At 49.8% G+C, this 17,063-nt stretch overlaps 1 protein-coding gene across 1 annotated transcript in view; it reads right to left on the reverse strand.

The window, feature by feature from the left end:
- The window catches only part of plekhg5b (pleckstrin homology domain containing, family G (with RhoGef domain) member 5b), a 37,131-nt gene extending 20,470 nt beyond the window's left edge, over positions 1 to 16,661 (reverse strand). Inside the window, exons 1-2 of the mRNA XM_067239925.1 lie at positions 16,080 to 16,661; positions 10,866 to 10,942 (exon numbers count right to left, since the gene is read on the reverse strand). Of these exons, the coding sequence (XP_067096026.1) occupies positions 10,866 to 10,942; positions 16,080 to 16,203 (201 nt within the window). The 5' untranslated portion in view covers positions 16,204 to 16,661. The remainder of the gene's footprint in view (positions 1 to 10,865; positions 10,943 to 16,079) is intronic.
- Positions 16,662 to 17,063: the final 402 nt, after the last annotated feature.

A 17,063-nucleotide genomic window follows, 5' to 3' on the forward strand; every position in this document is an offset into this window, starting at 1 on the left:
GCTGGGCTGAGGAGGATGAGGGCCGCTGGGTTTACACTCCCAGAGGGCAGCTGCCCCTCAGAGAGATGACTGGTGAGACACAACCCGGGTTCAACTGTCACGCTCTGCTTCAAAACCCTGGTACTACACACACACACACAATCTGCCCACATAGAGAAGAGGGAATTCATGTACGACTACTTCCCATGTATATAAGGGATATTTTCTTAAACTAACGGGCCGGCTAAGAGCACTAGATCAAACGCACAGATCCCCTACCGCTCTTGTCAGATTAGTCTGTCCTTCAATTGCACACCTTGCTCTTGCGTAACATCACTGTGTGCGTGTCTTGTGTGTGTGTGTGTGTGTGTGTGTGTGTGTGTTTTACATGGCATATTATGTCTGCAGGGAAGGTGGATGAATATGTTGACAGTAATGTGTCCCAGTGCAGGCCCGAAAATGTGAGCGAAAGACAAGAGAAGTAGCACTCCGTTTAAAAAGGAAGCTATGTCCCAGGACTTGAATAGCACCCTTATTGTGTTTGGTGTTTTGCTGTACAAAGGCCTGAAGACACACACGTACACACACACACAATACTCCTGCTGTTTGTCCAGTGGTGCCTACGCCCAGAGAGCAAACCTAATTCCCTGGCCATCCTCTCAAAAATCCATGACCACAGCCTCTACTCCAAAAGTAGGTTTCCTGCTACACCACACACACACACACCTTAATAAAAACCCAAATCAAGGCCAGTCAGCAGGAAACATTAGCGAACAGTGTCCCAGGACAACAGGGGCCAGTGCTGGTGGGTGTACTTAACACAGCGATGAAGGCCGTGGGTGGAGCAAGATCGTGCGGTGCTCCGGAGCTGTCCGAGGACGGGGGCTCGGAACAATCAGGGGGATTGTTCTAACGACGACCTGGAAGAGTGTTCATTACACACACACACACACACACCGCTCCGGTGCCACTCCTACACTGCCGAGTAGCAGTTGTTGTGGACCAGTCTGGGCAGGTTTGTCATCCGTCATTTGGCAACTTCACTTTGGTTTGATGCCTGTGAGGAGTAATACATCTTCCTCCCGTACACCCCCCTCCCCCACCCTCGTCAGTCATGATGCTGTGTGGGAGGCAACTGCTTCACAGTGGCTGCACATCCGTGTCCTGAATGTGTGGGGAACACGCACACGCACAGGCAACACACACACTCGCACACACGTACACACATGCGACGCACACAACCATAAATTAGGCTTGGCTGACGTCTTTTTAAACTCGCAGAAACATCCACTCACATCTATACAAATAAAACACCCCCACAAGGGATTGGTAAGAATCGCTCATGCACAGTCATGTTCAAAAACCATGATTATGTACACTCACACGCCCAAACCCAGACAGGAGTCTTTCAGACTCCTCCAGGGCCATCGGAATAATGAAAATACACTAACTTCACTGACACGTCATTAATGTCTCATGCACCTTCCCTGCATGCTGGACAACTTCCTGACCTCTCTAACACACTGTCGTCCTGCGTTTGGAAGATGACTGGACTCAGACAAGCTCAACTGTGACTCAACACAGACAGACAACCATAGACAACCGACGTCTGACTCCAGCAGCTCTGCTACGACAGCGGCTCATCTCAGTGACCGTGGGCTGAACACAGAGAGGCAGCCTAGCCGCAGCTGAAGACCTCTCTCTCCTGCTCCTCTCCCCTGTCCTGTCCTGGAGTGCAGACACAACTATAGTTCCGGGTCCCTAAGGCTCGCTTTAAAATCACTAACAAGGTGGGACACCCTGCAACCAATCACCACTCACCGTCCAGCTGTGTTCTGACAGCGCCGGACGAGCAGCTGAAGACACTGCGGGAGCCGCAGGCGTCCTGCATTAAGAATGATCGATTGGCACACGAAGGCTAAGAGCTAAACGCCTGGAGAGCATGCTTTCTATCACACGGAGAGTGGAAACGAAAAAAAACAAGTATTAGGCCCTTGACACATTACTTCTCTTTTTTCCTCTTAGAAGTCATTTCCATGGCCGGATAAGTCCCCCTCCCTGCTCCATGTCCAGTCCCTGTTACAGTGTAGCCGTTAGGTGGGGCCGGTAGGTGGAAACAGACATTGGAGGATGAGGGGAGGGGGGGGGGGGGTGCAGCTTGGGAGGGGATCAAAGGGAGCTCCGGTTCAGGCCTTAGCCCAGGTCTCATTTATTTTTCAATAAATAAACGGTGGGTCTGTTAAAGAGAGGCAGGAGCGCGCTGCTCGCTGGCTCTTCCTTTCTTCCCCCGCCACCCGACCTGTGGCTGGGCCAGCATACCAGGACCTGGCTGGGCCAGGATACCAGGACCTGGCTGGGCCAGGATACCAGGACCAGGCTGGGCCAGGATACCAGGACCTGGCTGTGCCCGGATACCAGGACCTGGCTCTTACTGAATGGCCTTACGCAACACTGCCTGCCCTGTCTGTTGGATATTTTGCTTGGCTGCCTGTGTCTTTCCCCTTACTCATCTGTCTCTCTCCCTGCAGACCTGTCTCTCTCCCTGCAGACCTGTCTCTCTCCCTGCAGACCTGTCTCTCTCCCTGCAGACCTGTCTCTCTCCCTGCAGACCTGTCTCTCTCCCTGCAGACCTGTCTGGCCACATCTCCCCATCTATCCCGCCAGCTGGCTGCCTGCTTCCTATTAAGGCCCCCTTCCTCTAGACTGGCCCAGTCATCCTCAAGCACATATGGATCTCCTCAAACAGAGGCACTTGTTGCGTTTGGTTGTCTTAAAGAGGCCAGAGTAGGAGCCCATGTTTCTAACAGACAGAGGTCAACAGATTTCAGATTGTGGTTGTACACCTGTAAACATTCACTTCCAGTTCAGTGCCAGTCATCCTATGGAGAGGAGTAGGCCACAGGATGTCATCATCTGTCTGCATGTCATGACTGGATGAGGTAACATGTCTAATATGGTCAAAGACAATACTTGCCAGCTTTCAGAAGAAGTTGAATATATGCAGCCAGTGTAGGACAAAGCAAGCTTCAAGTCAAAGAGCATGCCATGGCTTCACATGAAATATTGTGCTAATGTGTCCAGCGCACAAGGACAAAACCCTTTTCACCATAAGCAAATATCCCTGAACTGTGACACACACTTGAGGGAGGAGGACTGGTATTTCGCATTTCACAAACACACGTACACACACACACGTACACGCAAGTATATACACACACACACACAGCTCAGCTATCTGCAAAAGTATACACTGCAGTGGTCAAAGTTCCTTCAGCTAGTTGTACACACAAAAGTATCCTCAAGGACAGTAACTACCGCTGGCTCTCAGGAAATAGCTCCTTTTGTCAAGTAAACATTCCACTGACAGGCAGAACAACAGAGTTTTAACTATAAACTGCATAGAGTACTTGCACACCCCTAGCCAACACCTATTGAAACGTCCGATCTTTGTATTAACAAACCTGTACCAGCTTATGTCAACCTAAATAACGTTACAGTGACAGAAACCCTGCAAGCACTTAGTACACTCACACCTGTTACTTCAGTGAAAAGAAAACATTTTCAGGAAGAAAACTCACTTTCCAAAGACAGAAAAAAACAGCTGACCGTATAGTCGTCCGTCGTCAAACAAGCGTCTGCGACGAACATAAAAAAGACGTTTCCATTGAGAGGAACCGTCCAATCAATGTGGCCACATGAGAAAATAGCACTCACCAGCTGGTCTCTGTCCACGCTATTCTAGTCAAGTGTACTGAACGTAGTCCCAGGCAATACTGGACTGTGACGCAACCAGGCTTCCTATCCATAGCTTCAGGGAAGGAGAAGAGAGAGAGATAGACAGGAAGGTGGTGTACAAGACCAAAGAAGGAGGAAGTGAGAGAGGGAAAAGAAAGATCCATTTTGGAGCTAGAAATGGCCAGGACAAATTAGGCCTCCCTTCGACTGTCTATTTGGACACGAGATGTTCCACTCTGGGCTTGGAAGCGGATCATTTGGAAGTCACCTCAGGTTTCAAGCAAAAGGGAAGAGGGAACCCTGGGTGGTGTTAGGGGACCTTGGGCTGTTGATATAAAAAACAGATGTGAGATATGTTGACGCTGGAAAAAAAAAAAAGAACAAGTTTGCCATCATCATTATCGCTGGCAGACAGCAGGGAGAGGGGATCAAAGAGAGAGATGGGAGAAAGAGGAGACGGACAGAGGGAAAGAAGAAGAGAGAGACAGGGGGCGAGAGACACAGAGAGGGAGAGAAGACAGAGAGGTGGGGGAGAGCGAGAAATGAGAGAGAGAGAGCGAGAGAGTCCGGCTAATTAAGGCAGGAGAGCAAGGAGAGGTCACAAAAACAGACTCGGCCCTCTGCTCTCCTGTCTCACACCAGCTGACTACAGACTTGTTTAACAACCTCTCTGCCTGCATCGCTTCCAAGTTGGGTTCAAACCTAACTAGAAGGGACCTAGTAAACAAACGGAGGTGCCGTTTCATGCACAGAGGCTGTCAGAAAATAACCCAGCGCGAATCGACACAACACACCGACACCGATACTGCGACTGGTTCAGACATTCTGTTCTCTTTCCCGCAAACTTGAGGTCAGAACTCAGACCCCAGCATACCAGGGCTGGGAGGGAGCAGCACAGCTCGTCCGATCACTCACCTGCCGTAGACAAACACCAGCAGCTGCTGGGAAACAGACGCCCTCAGAGTTTCGATGGGAGAATGATAAATAGTCCCAAGGTCCAGCGGTTGGCGAGTGTCACAGGTTCAAATCCCCTCATCAATGAAAAGCCTCTCCGCTGCTCCTTCGGTGTGTGAGTGTGTGCGAGAGAGAGAGAGAGAGAGAGAGGGCGAGTGTATGGCGTTGCTAAAGCTGGAGCGCTCAGAGAGAACCTGGGGCTAATCTGACACAAGAGAGGCGAGAATAAGCTTGAACATGTGAGGCACAGTCACCCACGCAGGCTTGCCTCTCCCTCTCCTCGGAAGTGTGTGCGCTCCTATAGGTTAAGGAAACACTTGTTCTACTGACTCAACACTGGGCATTCCCCTCAGTAGCTTTCCCTGGCTTTACATCCATTCCATGGACAATAAAGTTGAAGCCTTTGTCTGGTTCGGTGTCGAATCTTCTCTGTATTTGTCTCTCATTTTTACTCCTAACCTTCAACAGGATAAGCAAAGCTACACATAGGCTACCCATTTTGTTTATGTTTTGGCCATAACGCCTTTATCAATATCGAGAAATTAAAACTTTTTATCAGTATATGATTCTCATAACTGGATTCTAGTATTGAGTGTATGAGAAGACTCCCTCAGAGCAGTTTGTGCCGGTGGATGTTCATCAACATGATCATCATTATGACCGCTCTCACTCTGCTGCCCCCGTCTACAAACACAGGGCCAGGACAACGCCTGTGGAGAGGTTCTTTGTATGCGAGAGATTGGGGTCGTTTTTTTCGACCCATCTCTCCACTGGAGGGCCTGTCCTCAAAGTGTTTGACCCCCGCTATATTGGTCAAGGTTAGCCCCACTGGAGAGGACGCTAGCGCCAGTCAGGTGCCCTCTTCCTGTTATTCCCCTGTCTGCTCCCATACTGCTTCCTGTCCCGGCTTCTCATGGGGCTCGGGGCTGGCGTCACAGGGACCGCTTTCCTGGGAAGACATTCCACCGCCTGGCACACGACACTCAACCATCCATGTTTGTTATTGTTGGATGGAATGTGGTGTCTCTGTAGTTACTGCAATTCTAAGGTACCCATTTCACATGTGTGTACAGTTTTGTATTTCTGATTGTTAGCCATGTCTAGTGAGGCTCGACAGGTCAGGCCACTATGGTTACGCGATATGACCTGCCTTGGACATTTCTGGAAGTTAAAAGTAGGCAAAACAAAAGTTTTTTCCCACAAAAGTCAAAGAAAAAAACCATCTCGAGATCATATGTGGAAATAACCTGGCCCTTTCTCAATCTGTGTATGGTAGCTGTTTATTGGCTAATAGCGGATGTCTACGTCTGTGTGGGTCTAGGAGGGGGGGGTGAGAGCTTGCCACAGCCTGTCGAGAAAAACCAGTGACACCGCCTGAAACCTTTTATGCCTGCTGAAGGACCAAACGCCAAAAGTCTCCCTCCCTCTCGCACAGCAGCCTGGCTGGAGTCTGGCAGGCTCCACACTGCAGCGCTAGCTAGCATGCACCAGAAGCATGCTTCATGGCTTCATGACAGACAACCATCTAACATTTACATTTGACATTTCAATTGTATTCATTTAGCAAACGCTTTCCTCCAAAGCCATCTATAAATAGTACATAGAAAGTACAGCAGGAAATCAAGGATTAGAAGAGCTTACTTCTAACATTATATCGGTGGTTAGAGTCAAGGAACGGTCTGAAATTTACCAGGCACAGGAAAAAAGAACAAGATAAGAGTACAAAATAAAATAATCTACCAGGCACAATAATGATATCAACAACAAAAATATAGAGTACAGCATGGGCTGACTGGGGTCTGCTCTGGGGGGAGAACTCCGGGCTAGTTTGAGCCAGGCTGAGATGTTCCATGCTCAGACACAGAGGCAGGACATGAGCCTCCTCGTCCTCAGCTGTCATGAACTACATCTAGGACAGCCTCCAGCTAGGCTGCCACTCTGCCCTCCACAGGTGCTACAGTCGTCACGATCAGCACTTTACATTAAGGTCACGTTAACTACCACGTAACTATAGCAAAACCTATTGTAAAGACACCGTAGGTACATAAGATTGACTATGTATTAAGTGGAATATTGTATTGGTATCGAGTCTTAGCAGGATAGGTTATTACAGAAGTGTATGAAGGCACAGTATGAGGGAGGGGTGTGAGGGATACGTGGATGTTGTAAAGGGGCAGGTGAAGGTTGTGTTACCAAAACAAGGTCAATGTTAACATCCAGTTACTACTAAAAAGCCCAACCTGCCTCATACCAAGTTTCACTCGGATAATAACTTTGCCTACATGTACCTCTAAACAGTACATTGTGGAACTACAATGTTGTTACCACAGGTAGTGATATGTAGTTATGTGGTGTGTTGCCATGGTTATAGATGTGACGTTTTCTCTCAGTAAACTTCCCAGCCACACTACATAGGCCTACTTTATTCTCCACAAGTGTCTTGTGAACAGGTCTCATTGTTTATAACGACAGTCCAACCTATCATTAGAGTCTGGCTGGTCCCTCGATTTAAAATTATAAAGTGCCACAGTCTTAAAGGCGTATCAAAAGGCACCGCTCCAAAGGGGTTATTTCACCTTGAAAAGTGATTAGCCTACTTTTCCTGAAGAATCCTTCTACCAGAGTCAGTCTGACTGCAGCATGTCAGTGCCACAGCTCGTCATAACAGCCCAATATCCAATCTGTTCATCCAGCAAACTTTCCTTCAGCCATGAGGTCACCCTTCCTCTCTCTCTATCCAGAAACCCCAATCAAAGACTCCAATTTCTCCGCATGAGTCATCAACCTGTCTATCTGAGTGCAATTCAAGCTGTGATGAATATGCAGATGACTATCAACCGCGAATTACGTAGAAATGTTACTCCCCATACCAGAATGAACTGCCATAGCTGACCCTGAGGATGTTGGAGCAATTTGTGTAAACAAACAACGGACTGCTTGGAGCCCTGGCCTCGCTGATGACCACACACATGTAGCCTAGTCCCAGAACATGTAGCCTAGTCCCAGAACATGTAGCCTAGTCCCAGAACATGTAGCCTAATGAGACGCAAACGTACACACACCAGGCAAATATGTTTGGTTAGATAACCACAACTCTAAGGGGGAACTTTAAGTCTTTAGCCAGTGCTGTTGTCCGGTATCGGTGTCCAAGATCTTTTCAAACAGAGACGGCATGTTCTTCATTAACCCAGAACACGTAAAAAAGGAAAAGAAAAAGGAGGAGGAGGAGAAAGGACAGAGAAAATTAAAAGGATGCACACAGCTGCTTTAAATAGTCTTCTAATCTGTCCGTGTCAAGGAGCTGGCCACTGAGCCTGGCAGGAGAGGGCAGAAGGCAGAGCAGCAAGGAGACTTCTGCACATGTCTCTCCATCAATACAGAGGCCATTACGTATGCACATGACAAGTGACTTAGAGTAGGCTCCCTACATTACGGCTGGGATTGAAAAAAAACTCAGGCCCTTCGTGAGGTAAGATAGGCTGCTTGTAAATGTGGCTGCCTACTGAGCAATAAGTTATGGTTGTTGTCATATAATTCTGTTGTATTATGAATGTCTGTATCTGAGGAATGGGACCACATGGGAAATGTTTGAGGGAAAGTACTGTGAGTAACACGTTCATGGACAACTGTTGACCGAAAGTACTATATAATTACATATTTAGGTACTCCTCTAGAGGGGGATAATGTGCTTGAGTCATAGGATGGATAAATATGACTTATAGTGAAACCAAAACATCGGAAATATATTAGTCATCAACAGATACAGGTATGGTAGGAAAGCGTCAAAGACTGTGTGTGGGGGGGTTCCTCCCCCTCTAAGCCACGCCTTTCTTCCCAATCCTTCCCTCCCTGCTCCGTCATCCAGCTGTTTGGGTCTGGAAAGGGGCTTGTTGCCATGGGAACCCACACCTTGTGGGCCCTGCCTGATCCTGTTCTGTTGTAAACAGATAGCCTAGCGAGCTAGCAGGAGGAATTAGCTGTGTGGTGGGAGCCCAGATCCTCGGTTCCACCTCACAATGCTCTCTTAACCAGCACAGCTCAAGCCCACAGTCACACACTCTGTGTGAATCTGGTGTTTCAACCAGTTTTAAAGTCCCTTCTACCTCACGTACACAACTCCACAAACCGTGTGTGTGTGTTGTTGGGTGGTTACCTCACTTGGCAACACATTCAAGTATCAGGCCATCTCAAACGACTGACAACCGTACATGTTGTTTCATGTGATAATGACACACTGGGGTTGTGAGTGTCCAGAACACCTGGAGTGATTCAGCTGAACTCGGCTACAAGTGGCCCTGAGCGAGGTGACATACACCCAGCCCTGGAGGACGCTGACAAACAGCAGAGCAGACCTGAGGTCTGCCTGCCAACAGTCCCCTGAAGCCCGGCTCAGAAGCGACAGAGGCTGTGAGGAGAGGGAGCCAGACCCGAGGGGGAGAGAGAGCAGCTCCTCTGCTCCAGAGCTTGAGAGTGCTCCGTGTTCGGGCCTGCCACACCAAAGCTGTGTTCTAAAGGGATTGTTCGGGGGTCCTTAAATCCTCTTAATGTGAAGTATAAAAGTTTAATGTCTCTCCTTCAAAGCAAGTTAAAGGCCTCCTTTGATGCGTTTACAACCACATGGGATATAATACACCATTATATGTTTATGTTCTAATGAAGCAGTTTGTACTCTATAGACTGGGCAGACTTGACTCAGAGAGACAACATCACAGAGAACAAGAGGAGATGAGAGCCGGAATGTACTGTGCTACTGCCCCCTGCTGGACACTCATAGCTCCCCCCCCCCCCCCCCCAAGAAAACTGCCGCACAGAAGTATCTAAGTATCTTGCAATACCTAGACATGCCAAAATTACCATGAACCGACCTCACTTGAAATCCACACACGCTTATGAACTTATTCGTGGCTTAACCGACAAATGAGATCAGTCCACATATAGGTAGCCTAATCCAAACACAGGTAAATGAAAGGAGTTGGATTGGAGTGAAGGAGAGGTGGATGAACAGAGTTGTCTCACGTGGTTAAAAACAACCCTCTTGTTCCCAGTCCTTCCCTCTGGCCTGGCCCAGTCCACAGCCCCACTAACAAGCCTGGGCCTAATCTCCTTATGTAACGTCAGCCGTGACCTAGGGCAAGGAGACAGGTGGCGTTGTGAGTCCCAAATGGGCTCCCACTGTGGCACGGGTCTCTCTCTCTCACACACACACAGAGACATTACATACACTGTGTACATTATCTGATTTTCTTGCTCGACTCTGTGCAAACAAATCCTTAAAGGCTGGGGGGGGGGCTCTCGTTGTCTGTTTCATATAAGTGCGGAAGGATAGTGCTGCAGTGTTTTTATCTTTCAGGGAAAGGGGGTCTGCTGGGGGGGTGGGGGGCGGTAGGAGGAGGGGAGCCGCTCAATAACATGCAGCTTGGAAGGGGCTGAGAGGACAGTCAGGTTAAGCACTCCAGCTCTCCTCCAGCCTCAACTTTATTATTCTCAGTCGCGAGAGTGAAAGACTATATATAACCGGCCTTGTGTTGTTTTATACTGCTATTCAATTTTCCACTCTCATTTCGCCCCATTGTTTCCACCCACGGCTCTTTTGTGAGGGCACATGTGCACTTTGTCACCGAAACAGAACGGGAGGGGAAGCCCTCGTGCTCTGACGCTACGGTGGTGTGGAGCAGGGCTGGGACAGGGCCCAGTACACCCTGCTCCGGTGGTGTGGAGCAGGGCTGGGACAGGGCCCAGTACACCCTGCTCCGGTGGTGTGGAGCAGGGCTGGGACAGGGCCCAGTACACCCTGCTCCGGTGGTGTGGAGCAGGGCTGGGACAGGGCCCAGTACACCCTGCTCTGGCTTCCCAGCTCCACCAGCCAGACCCGGACGCTTTCAAACGACCAGTGGCTTCAAAGGAATCATATATTTCATAGTCTAGTGGCCAGACACACTCCCTTACACCCTTTATCACCTCCGAGAAGAAAAGAAGTCTGCCCTGTCTGTCTCACTCTGCGGTTGTGTAACAGAGGCTCCAGAGCACAGAGGTCCAGTAGACCTCCCACTAGCGCTGTGGGAGTCAAAGACTTAAGGGGCCTTAAAGGGGCCTTATGGGGACAAGCTCAAACCAAACTAGCCCTCTTGGGTTAAACCTGTCCAGTCTGCTAGGCAGCCATTCCCTCAGCACACCTCGTGGGTTGGGAGGACTCTCACCTTGGACGCCCGCCGGCGCTCCGGGCACTCAGGGTGCTGGCACACCACCCAGTCCTCCTCCTGGACGGGCTTCTCATCTGAAACAGGAGAAACACACCGTTAGAAAACACCGCTGTCGCGATGAAAACACACAAAGAGATACCAGGCCAACCTGGAAACCCACTAGAATAGCCTCATACTATAATAGTATGAGTGAGAGCGAGAGCGAGAGAGAGAGAGAGAGAGAGAGAGATACCTTTCAAAACAATCCATTATAGTCTGTTATCAGGACTGAGAGAAAGTGACTGAGCCAAACAAATAATGCGAGGCGACTAAAATGGAAAGACGGGGAGGGGTGCGTGTTTGGGCGGAGATCAGAGAGAACTAAAAGGGACCAAAGAGACAGGAAGAACATGGAGGAAGTCAGAGGAAGTTATGTTCTGGTGCTGTGTTAAAGTAGTGTGCTCTGCAGCCCTCGCAAATCCTCACTGTCAAACAAGCATCCAGATCTATGGGACTGCTTTCCCTGTGCCCACCCCTGCATCGGATGATAAAAGAATGTGTTTATTTTGAAAAAGGTACACAGACGATAAAGAAAACATGAAGATATTCGGCACACCAATATTTGTCTGATTAATGAGGAGAACCACGACAGTAGAATGTGTGACGGAGAGAATGGAAGAGGGAGAGAGAGAAAGGGATAAAGAGACAAAGAGAGAGCTAGAGCGACTGAGACCCAGAGAGAGAGAGAGAGAGAGAGAGAGAGAGAGAGAGAGAGAGAGAGAGAGAGAGAGAGAGAGAGAGAGAGAGAGAGAGAGAGAGAGAGAGAGAGAGAGAGAGAGACAGAGAGTCGCCCAACAGACATGACAGGTCTGAACAGTAAGAACGGGCCGTGGTGTCTCGGCTAAGCAGCCAGGTCAGCCCACTGTGATGGGGCTCCCCCCCCCCCCCAGGGGTCTGCTACCGCCTCCCCACCATCACTCACATACGCCACTTATTACAACAGCCCAGCGAGCGCTTCCAGCCGGTCCAAAGCAGTTTGGCTGACCAAGAAACTGGCCGACGGGCTGAATTTATCTCTCTCATAGTGACTTCACTCACAGCTACACATGCAACCAGCCACAGGGAGACCCTGCTAAACGTCCAAGTTAGGTCATGAAACAACAGTGAGCGGTGGCCAGAGCCAGCCACTGGAAACCAGTCAGTCACTGAGTCATCCACTTGGCTACAGCCTCACTCAGGGGTCAGGGGTCATGGAGAAGCAGGGGGAAAACTGTGTAATTGGTGCATACCACAGAGCTCTGGCTGGCCCCCTTCTGAAGCTGCTGCCCCGAATATGTCCCAAGGTCAACCTGTCTTCAATAACCTCATTAAATGAGAGTAAACATCAAATAAAAACAATAGGGCCTGTGAACTCTCTCACCCTTCAAAACATGTGATGATTGGAAGTGAACTTCGATGTCTATTTCCTAGTGAGGGGAAGGTGGACACGGGGTCCTGTTCCTGCTCCCTCCCTGCCTCGGCCTCCCCAGCACACCCAGCCAGTCCACACACAGCCAGCCTCCCCAAAACACCATCCATCCAGCTAGGCCCTCTGCAGTCCTGTCTCAGCCTCCCCAGGCTGTTCCCTCCTGCGCTGGGAGCCGGCCGAGACGCGCTCTCACTGTGGCCACTGCCAGCAAGCTGTGTGTTGATGGCTCCCTCCGGGTCTCCAGGCAGCAGGCTGCAGTAGGAGGGAGCCTCCTGCTTCTAGCTTCTCCAGGACAGGCTGGATGCTCTTCCAGATTGCAACAACGTAACACGCTCATTTCCGACGATTCAGCCAACGTGGTTTTGCTGCGACAAACATGGCTTGGTTGAGATGCACGGTGGGTTGCCAAAGGGTTTTAACGGGGGTCTGGCTTTTGGATTCCAACCCGACTTCCAGCACGCTCTCTCACCTTGTACCCTAACTTGAACCTTGTGACACATCACTGCGGAATAGTTCAAATCTTTGTTCTAAATATATGACGGAAACTAATCTGTGACCTCTGTTTTTCCATCTCTCCCGGTAGATGAACTGACATCAACTGTCCTCCTTCCAATACCTGATCCTCTTCTTTCTCCACTCAGTCCAATTCTCCCCCTCCCCTCTCCCTCTCACTCTATTCTCCACATCCCCCCCCCCCCCCCCCCTCTCTCTCTCTCTCTCTGATGAACAGGAATCCCTGGACTCAGCACTGCTGAATGAGCCAAAAACAAACACACGTGCACACATACACATGATTACAAACAGTGAGTTTGCACACTGAAAAGAGAACAGCACCCAACCCATTCCCGGCAACTGTCACTCTCCCTCCCTCTACGAGGAGCCCGCCTGGGGCCTGGTGACTGGTCACTTCACTCCTGTGGAACAACACGGGGCAATTAAGCTCAACCACGCCAACCAACTGACACACACCGACACGCACAGGTGAATACAGACACACCCACATCCAGCCATGGCGGAAACGTTTCCCACTTCGGGGCCCGCGTCATTGGTGCCGTCACACCTCACCCGGCCACGCATGGCGTCAACAACCCTTGCCCCCCCTCCCCCATCCCCCAGACCCCAGGAGCACAGCTCCATGTTTAGTCAGGAAGAAGCCGTGCCAAGCACACGTTCAGCCGCCAGCCTTGAGCACGTTTTTATGTGGAATGTGAAGAACGCCTCTGCCTGCCTTCAATTTGGTGAGCTTCTTGCCATGGCACTTTGGGGGTCTGTTCTAGTCCTTTTTTTTTTTTTCATGCGAGCGCGATGTGAGAATGTCTCCCCTCCGCCCCTCTCGCTCCCTCTCTCTGACCAGGCTGGTAACACTGTCTGCTCAGGAGGAGGTTATGCAACACTATCCCGTGGAGGGCAGGAGACAGATGGCAAGCATGCAGGCAGGACAGGACGACAGGCGCCAGAGAGGGAGGCCTGCAGTCAGACAGGCAGGCAGGGCGACAGGCACCAGAGAGGGAGGCATGCAGTCAGACAGGCAGGCAGGGCGACAGGCACCAGAGAGGGAGGCCTGCAGTCAGACAGGCAGGCAGTGCGACAGGCAGGTAGTCAGGCAGACAGTCAGGGAGAGACTGGTTGGTAGGTGGTCAGGCAGAGAGATAGGGCTTCGAAGGAACAAGGTGCTTCTGCAAGCTGGATCAGTTGCAAAGCTCTGTGTGTATAAGCTTTACGCTTATTCAGCACATTAGTTGTCCCAATGCATGACAGGGCTTGAACCACCACTCCCCACACCCCAAAAAAAAAAACGCACATTCATTGGGAGGTCGGTGATGTCCTGTTACATGTAAAAGCCTGTCCATTAATTACAAACGCAGGCCCAAGGTGTGTATGGGAGCAGGGTGAGTTTATTGAACCAGGGTCATTAGTCTGCTCTCGTCTGCTGAGCTGGTCAGGTTTGGGGTGTGCTCAACACTGCAGCTGTTCCTCCTGCAGCACGCACAGTGGCAGTGGGGCCTGAACAAAGCCGTCCTGCTCATGTTGGTTTACCCCTGCAGTGGCACTCGCACAGACACGCTTCGTCCAATGCTAAACACCAAGTGGAAACTCTCCCAGAGCAGGGTGACGAGTGGAACAACAACAGAAAACCTTTCATTCCACTGCTTCGTCTACGAACGTGGACAAACACACAAAACTGTGTTAAAAAAAAACAGGTGACTGTCACCATTGTTATTATATCCATTGAAAATAATTAATATGTGAAAAAAATAAAAAAAATAAAAGAATTCTGTCACAAGACAAGATGGACATGGATTTTTAATCCGAGAAAGAGTTTGGTGTTGTTTGTGGGCCTAATACTCTTAAACCCGATTTGAGGAGGGGATTTCATGTAAAGTTGGAATACAGTAATTGGTTATTTAGATTCATTATATAATACAACCCAGTGTGTCAGGGCATTTTCTTTATGAGCTATGGGATAACATGGCAGACAGGCAGAAAGAGGTATGTTCCCTCATTACTGGACCTCAAGGCTCATTATGGCCTGAGGAATGCCAGGGTGTAGGCTACTCATTCTTTAAGGATAAAGGACATGGGGGTTAAGGTTGAGGCTGGAACTGAAAATGTGTCTCAGGCTCGAGCCAAGGCGGGGATGGAGGCCCGGGGAACTGGGCGTTTATCACTCGTGGCAGAGCTAAGTTTGAGGGTTGAGACTGAGACTGATCCTAAGGCTGAGAGATTAAGAGGCCTGGGGTTCTGAGGCTAGGGGATGAGGCTTTGGTCGGAGCATAGGTTTGGGCTAAATATAAGACGGAGGATGAGAGCTAATGCCCGGTCTGAGAGCGAGGCTCAGAAGCTGAGGTGGGTGCTGTCGAGGCTGAGACTACAAGAGCACGGCTCAGAACCGTTTTTGGGGGTAGCTGCTCCAGGCTTAATTACAGGGCCGGTGAGCAGGTGAGCATCAAAGCCCGGCTTTTCCCCTCTCAGTGGCGTTCAGCTGCTCGCTCCGGTCTACCTCTGGAACACAGAGATCTGCTTCAAATGATTCCTTAAGGTGGCCAGCATCCAGGAAGACCTCCAAGACCCTGGCTGGCTGGCTGGCTGTGTATAGAAGACTGGATATAGTGCATTCCTGTGTCCAGCCCTCTGTGTTATCGCTAAGGAGGGCACATGCACCGGAAAGAGGGGGACTGTGCCGTTGCCTGCACTGCTTCAGAGAGCACTGAGCGGAGACAGAGGCCCATTTCAGTTCAGCTATGCACTTCTACTGTGGTAAATATTTCATCTCCACGGCACCGGCTCTCATCCCATCCGCTCTGCGCTGCTCTCCATGCCAGGTCACTGAGGGCTTTCCACGGAAGAAGCTAGCAATGGAAAAAAAAAAAAAAACGCTTTTCCATGATGGTGCTGAAATGCTGAGCGCAGATTCACTGATGTGTGTGAACCAGACCATCCGCAGAGGCAAGTGTCATATGACAGCTTGGCGGAGATGGCTGATTCATATGCATTATGTAGCATTGCAACCTTTATCATGTAATCATTCCATGATCACCTTACATTGGAATCCTATCTGACTGGCTAAATTATACAATTGCTATGTTGAAAAGTTATTGGGCAAAGGCAATGCTCTAGGATCTTGTGACCTAAGAAAATACACTCTGGGCTGTGTAATATGATATTCGTAACGTTTGGCCCCTTACCATCACACGCCGCCACCAAGTGTCTACTGATTCCCCCCCCCACCCCCCCACCCCCCTTCACCCCCCACCCCATCTTACCACACAGGTCGTGGATGATGTCCAGGGAGGAGGACCAGGAGTAGCGCTCAGCCCCCAGCTCTGTCAGGGAGGAAGGGAGGCTCTCCAGCTCATAGGCACCTCGTTTCTTCCAGTAAAGGAACATCCTGACCACAGATCTTCCCAACGGCTCTGGTTAGAGCCCCCCTATATAGCAAGTCTCTCAATCTTTCCAATCCCGCTTCAAACACTTTACGAACTTGTCTATATTTGACGGACCGAGTTGACCATTTGAGCACCTTTCTGCCTTCCTTGAACTCATCTCATTGACCACCTGAACAACTTGCTAGTCCAACTTTACTCCTGCCAACCGCCATTAAGAAAAACAGCACCTGCAGAATTACCTCATCCAACGCAACCACTAAACACTTGCTTTGAACCTCCTCTCCAAGACCGTGCTCCCTGCTGTCAGAACAAGTGGGCAAAGAAAGAACTAAGTCTTTTCTCAAAATGGGTTTTAATTAGCCCTCTAAGGCAGTCACTATTTTGGTCCTGAACAGCATCGCATGAAGAGCTTCATAATGAACAATGACGCTAACACTTCATCAATGTAACCAAGAGTGGAAGAGGAAACGGGTTCACCACAAGATCCATGCTCCGACGTCTAAAATAGATTTATATATCACTTCTCATTCTTCCACGACTGGAGACATCATCAGGGGTCCAGATAGCATTTCTGCCCCTGTCAACCTTGGTTATTAGTATTAACCTCAGCATGCCTGAGACAAGATAGTCACCCTCTATGCCATTTCTCAATACCAACACTGCCAACACCGTAAACTGGCATACATTTCCCGAATTCACATTTCCACACGTTCTATATTCAACCTATATTCGACTGTCACGAGGTATAAAACTTGTAATCTCCGTCAGCGAGGAAAAAGAATTGCCGTCCGTCTCCTTCCAAGAGCTTTAAGTTTCTCCATGGTAAATCTCTCCAACTCTCTGCAGCTTCTCTGTGAGACA

The sequence above is a fragment of the Osmerus mordax genome, chromosome 7 (assembly GCF_038355195.1).
Source record: "Osmerus mordax isolate fOsmMor3 chromosome 7, fOsmMor3.pri, whole genome shotgun sequence".
In the NCBI taxonomy this organism is placed as follows: domain Eukaryota; kingdom Metazoa; phylum Chordata; class Actinopteri; order Osmeriformes; family Osmeridae; genus Osmerus; species Osmerus mordax.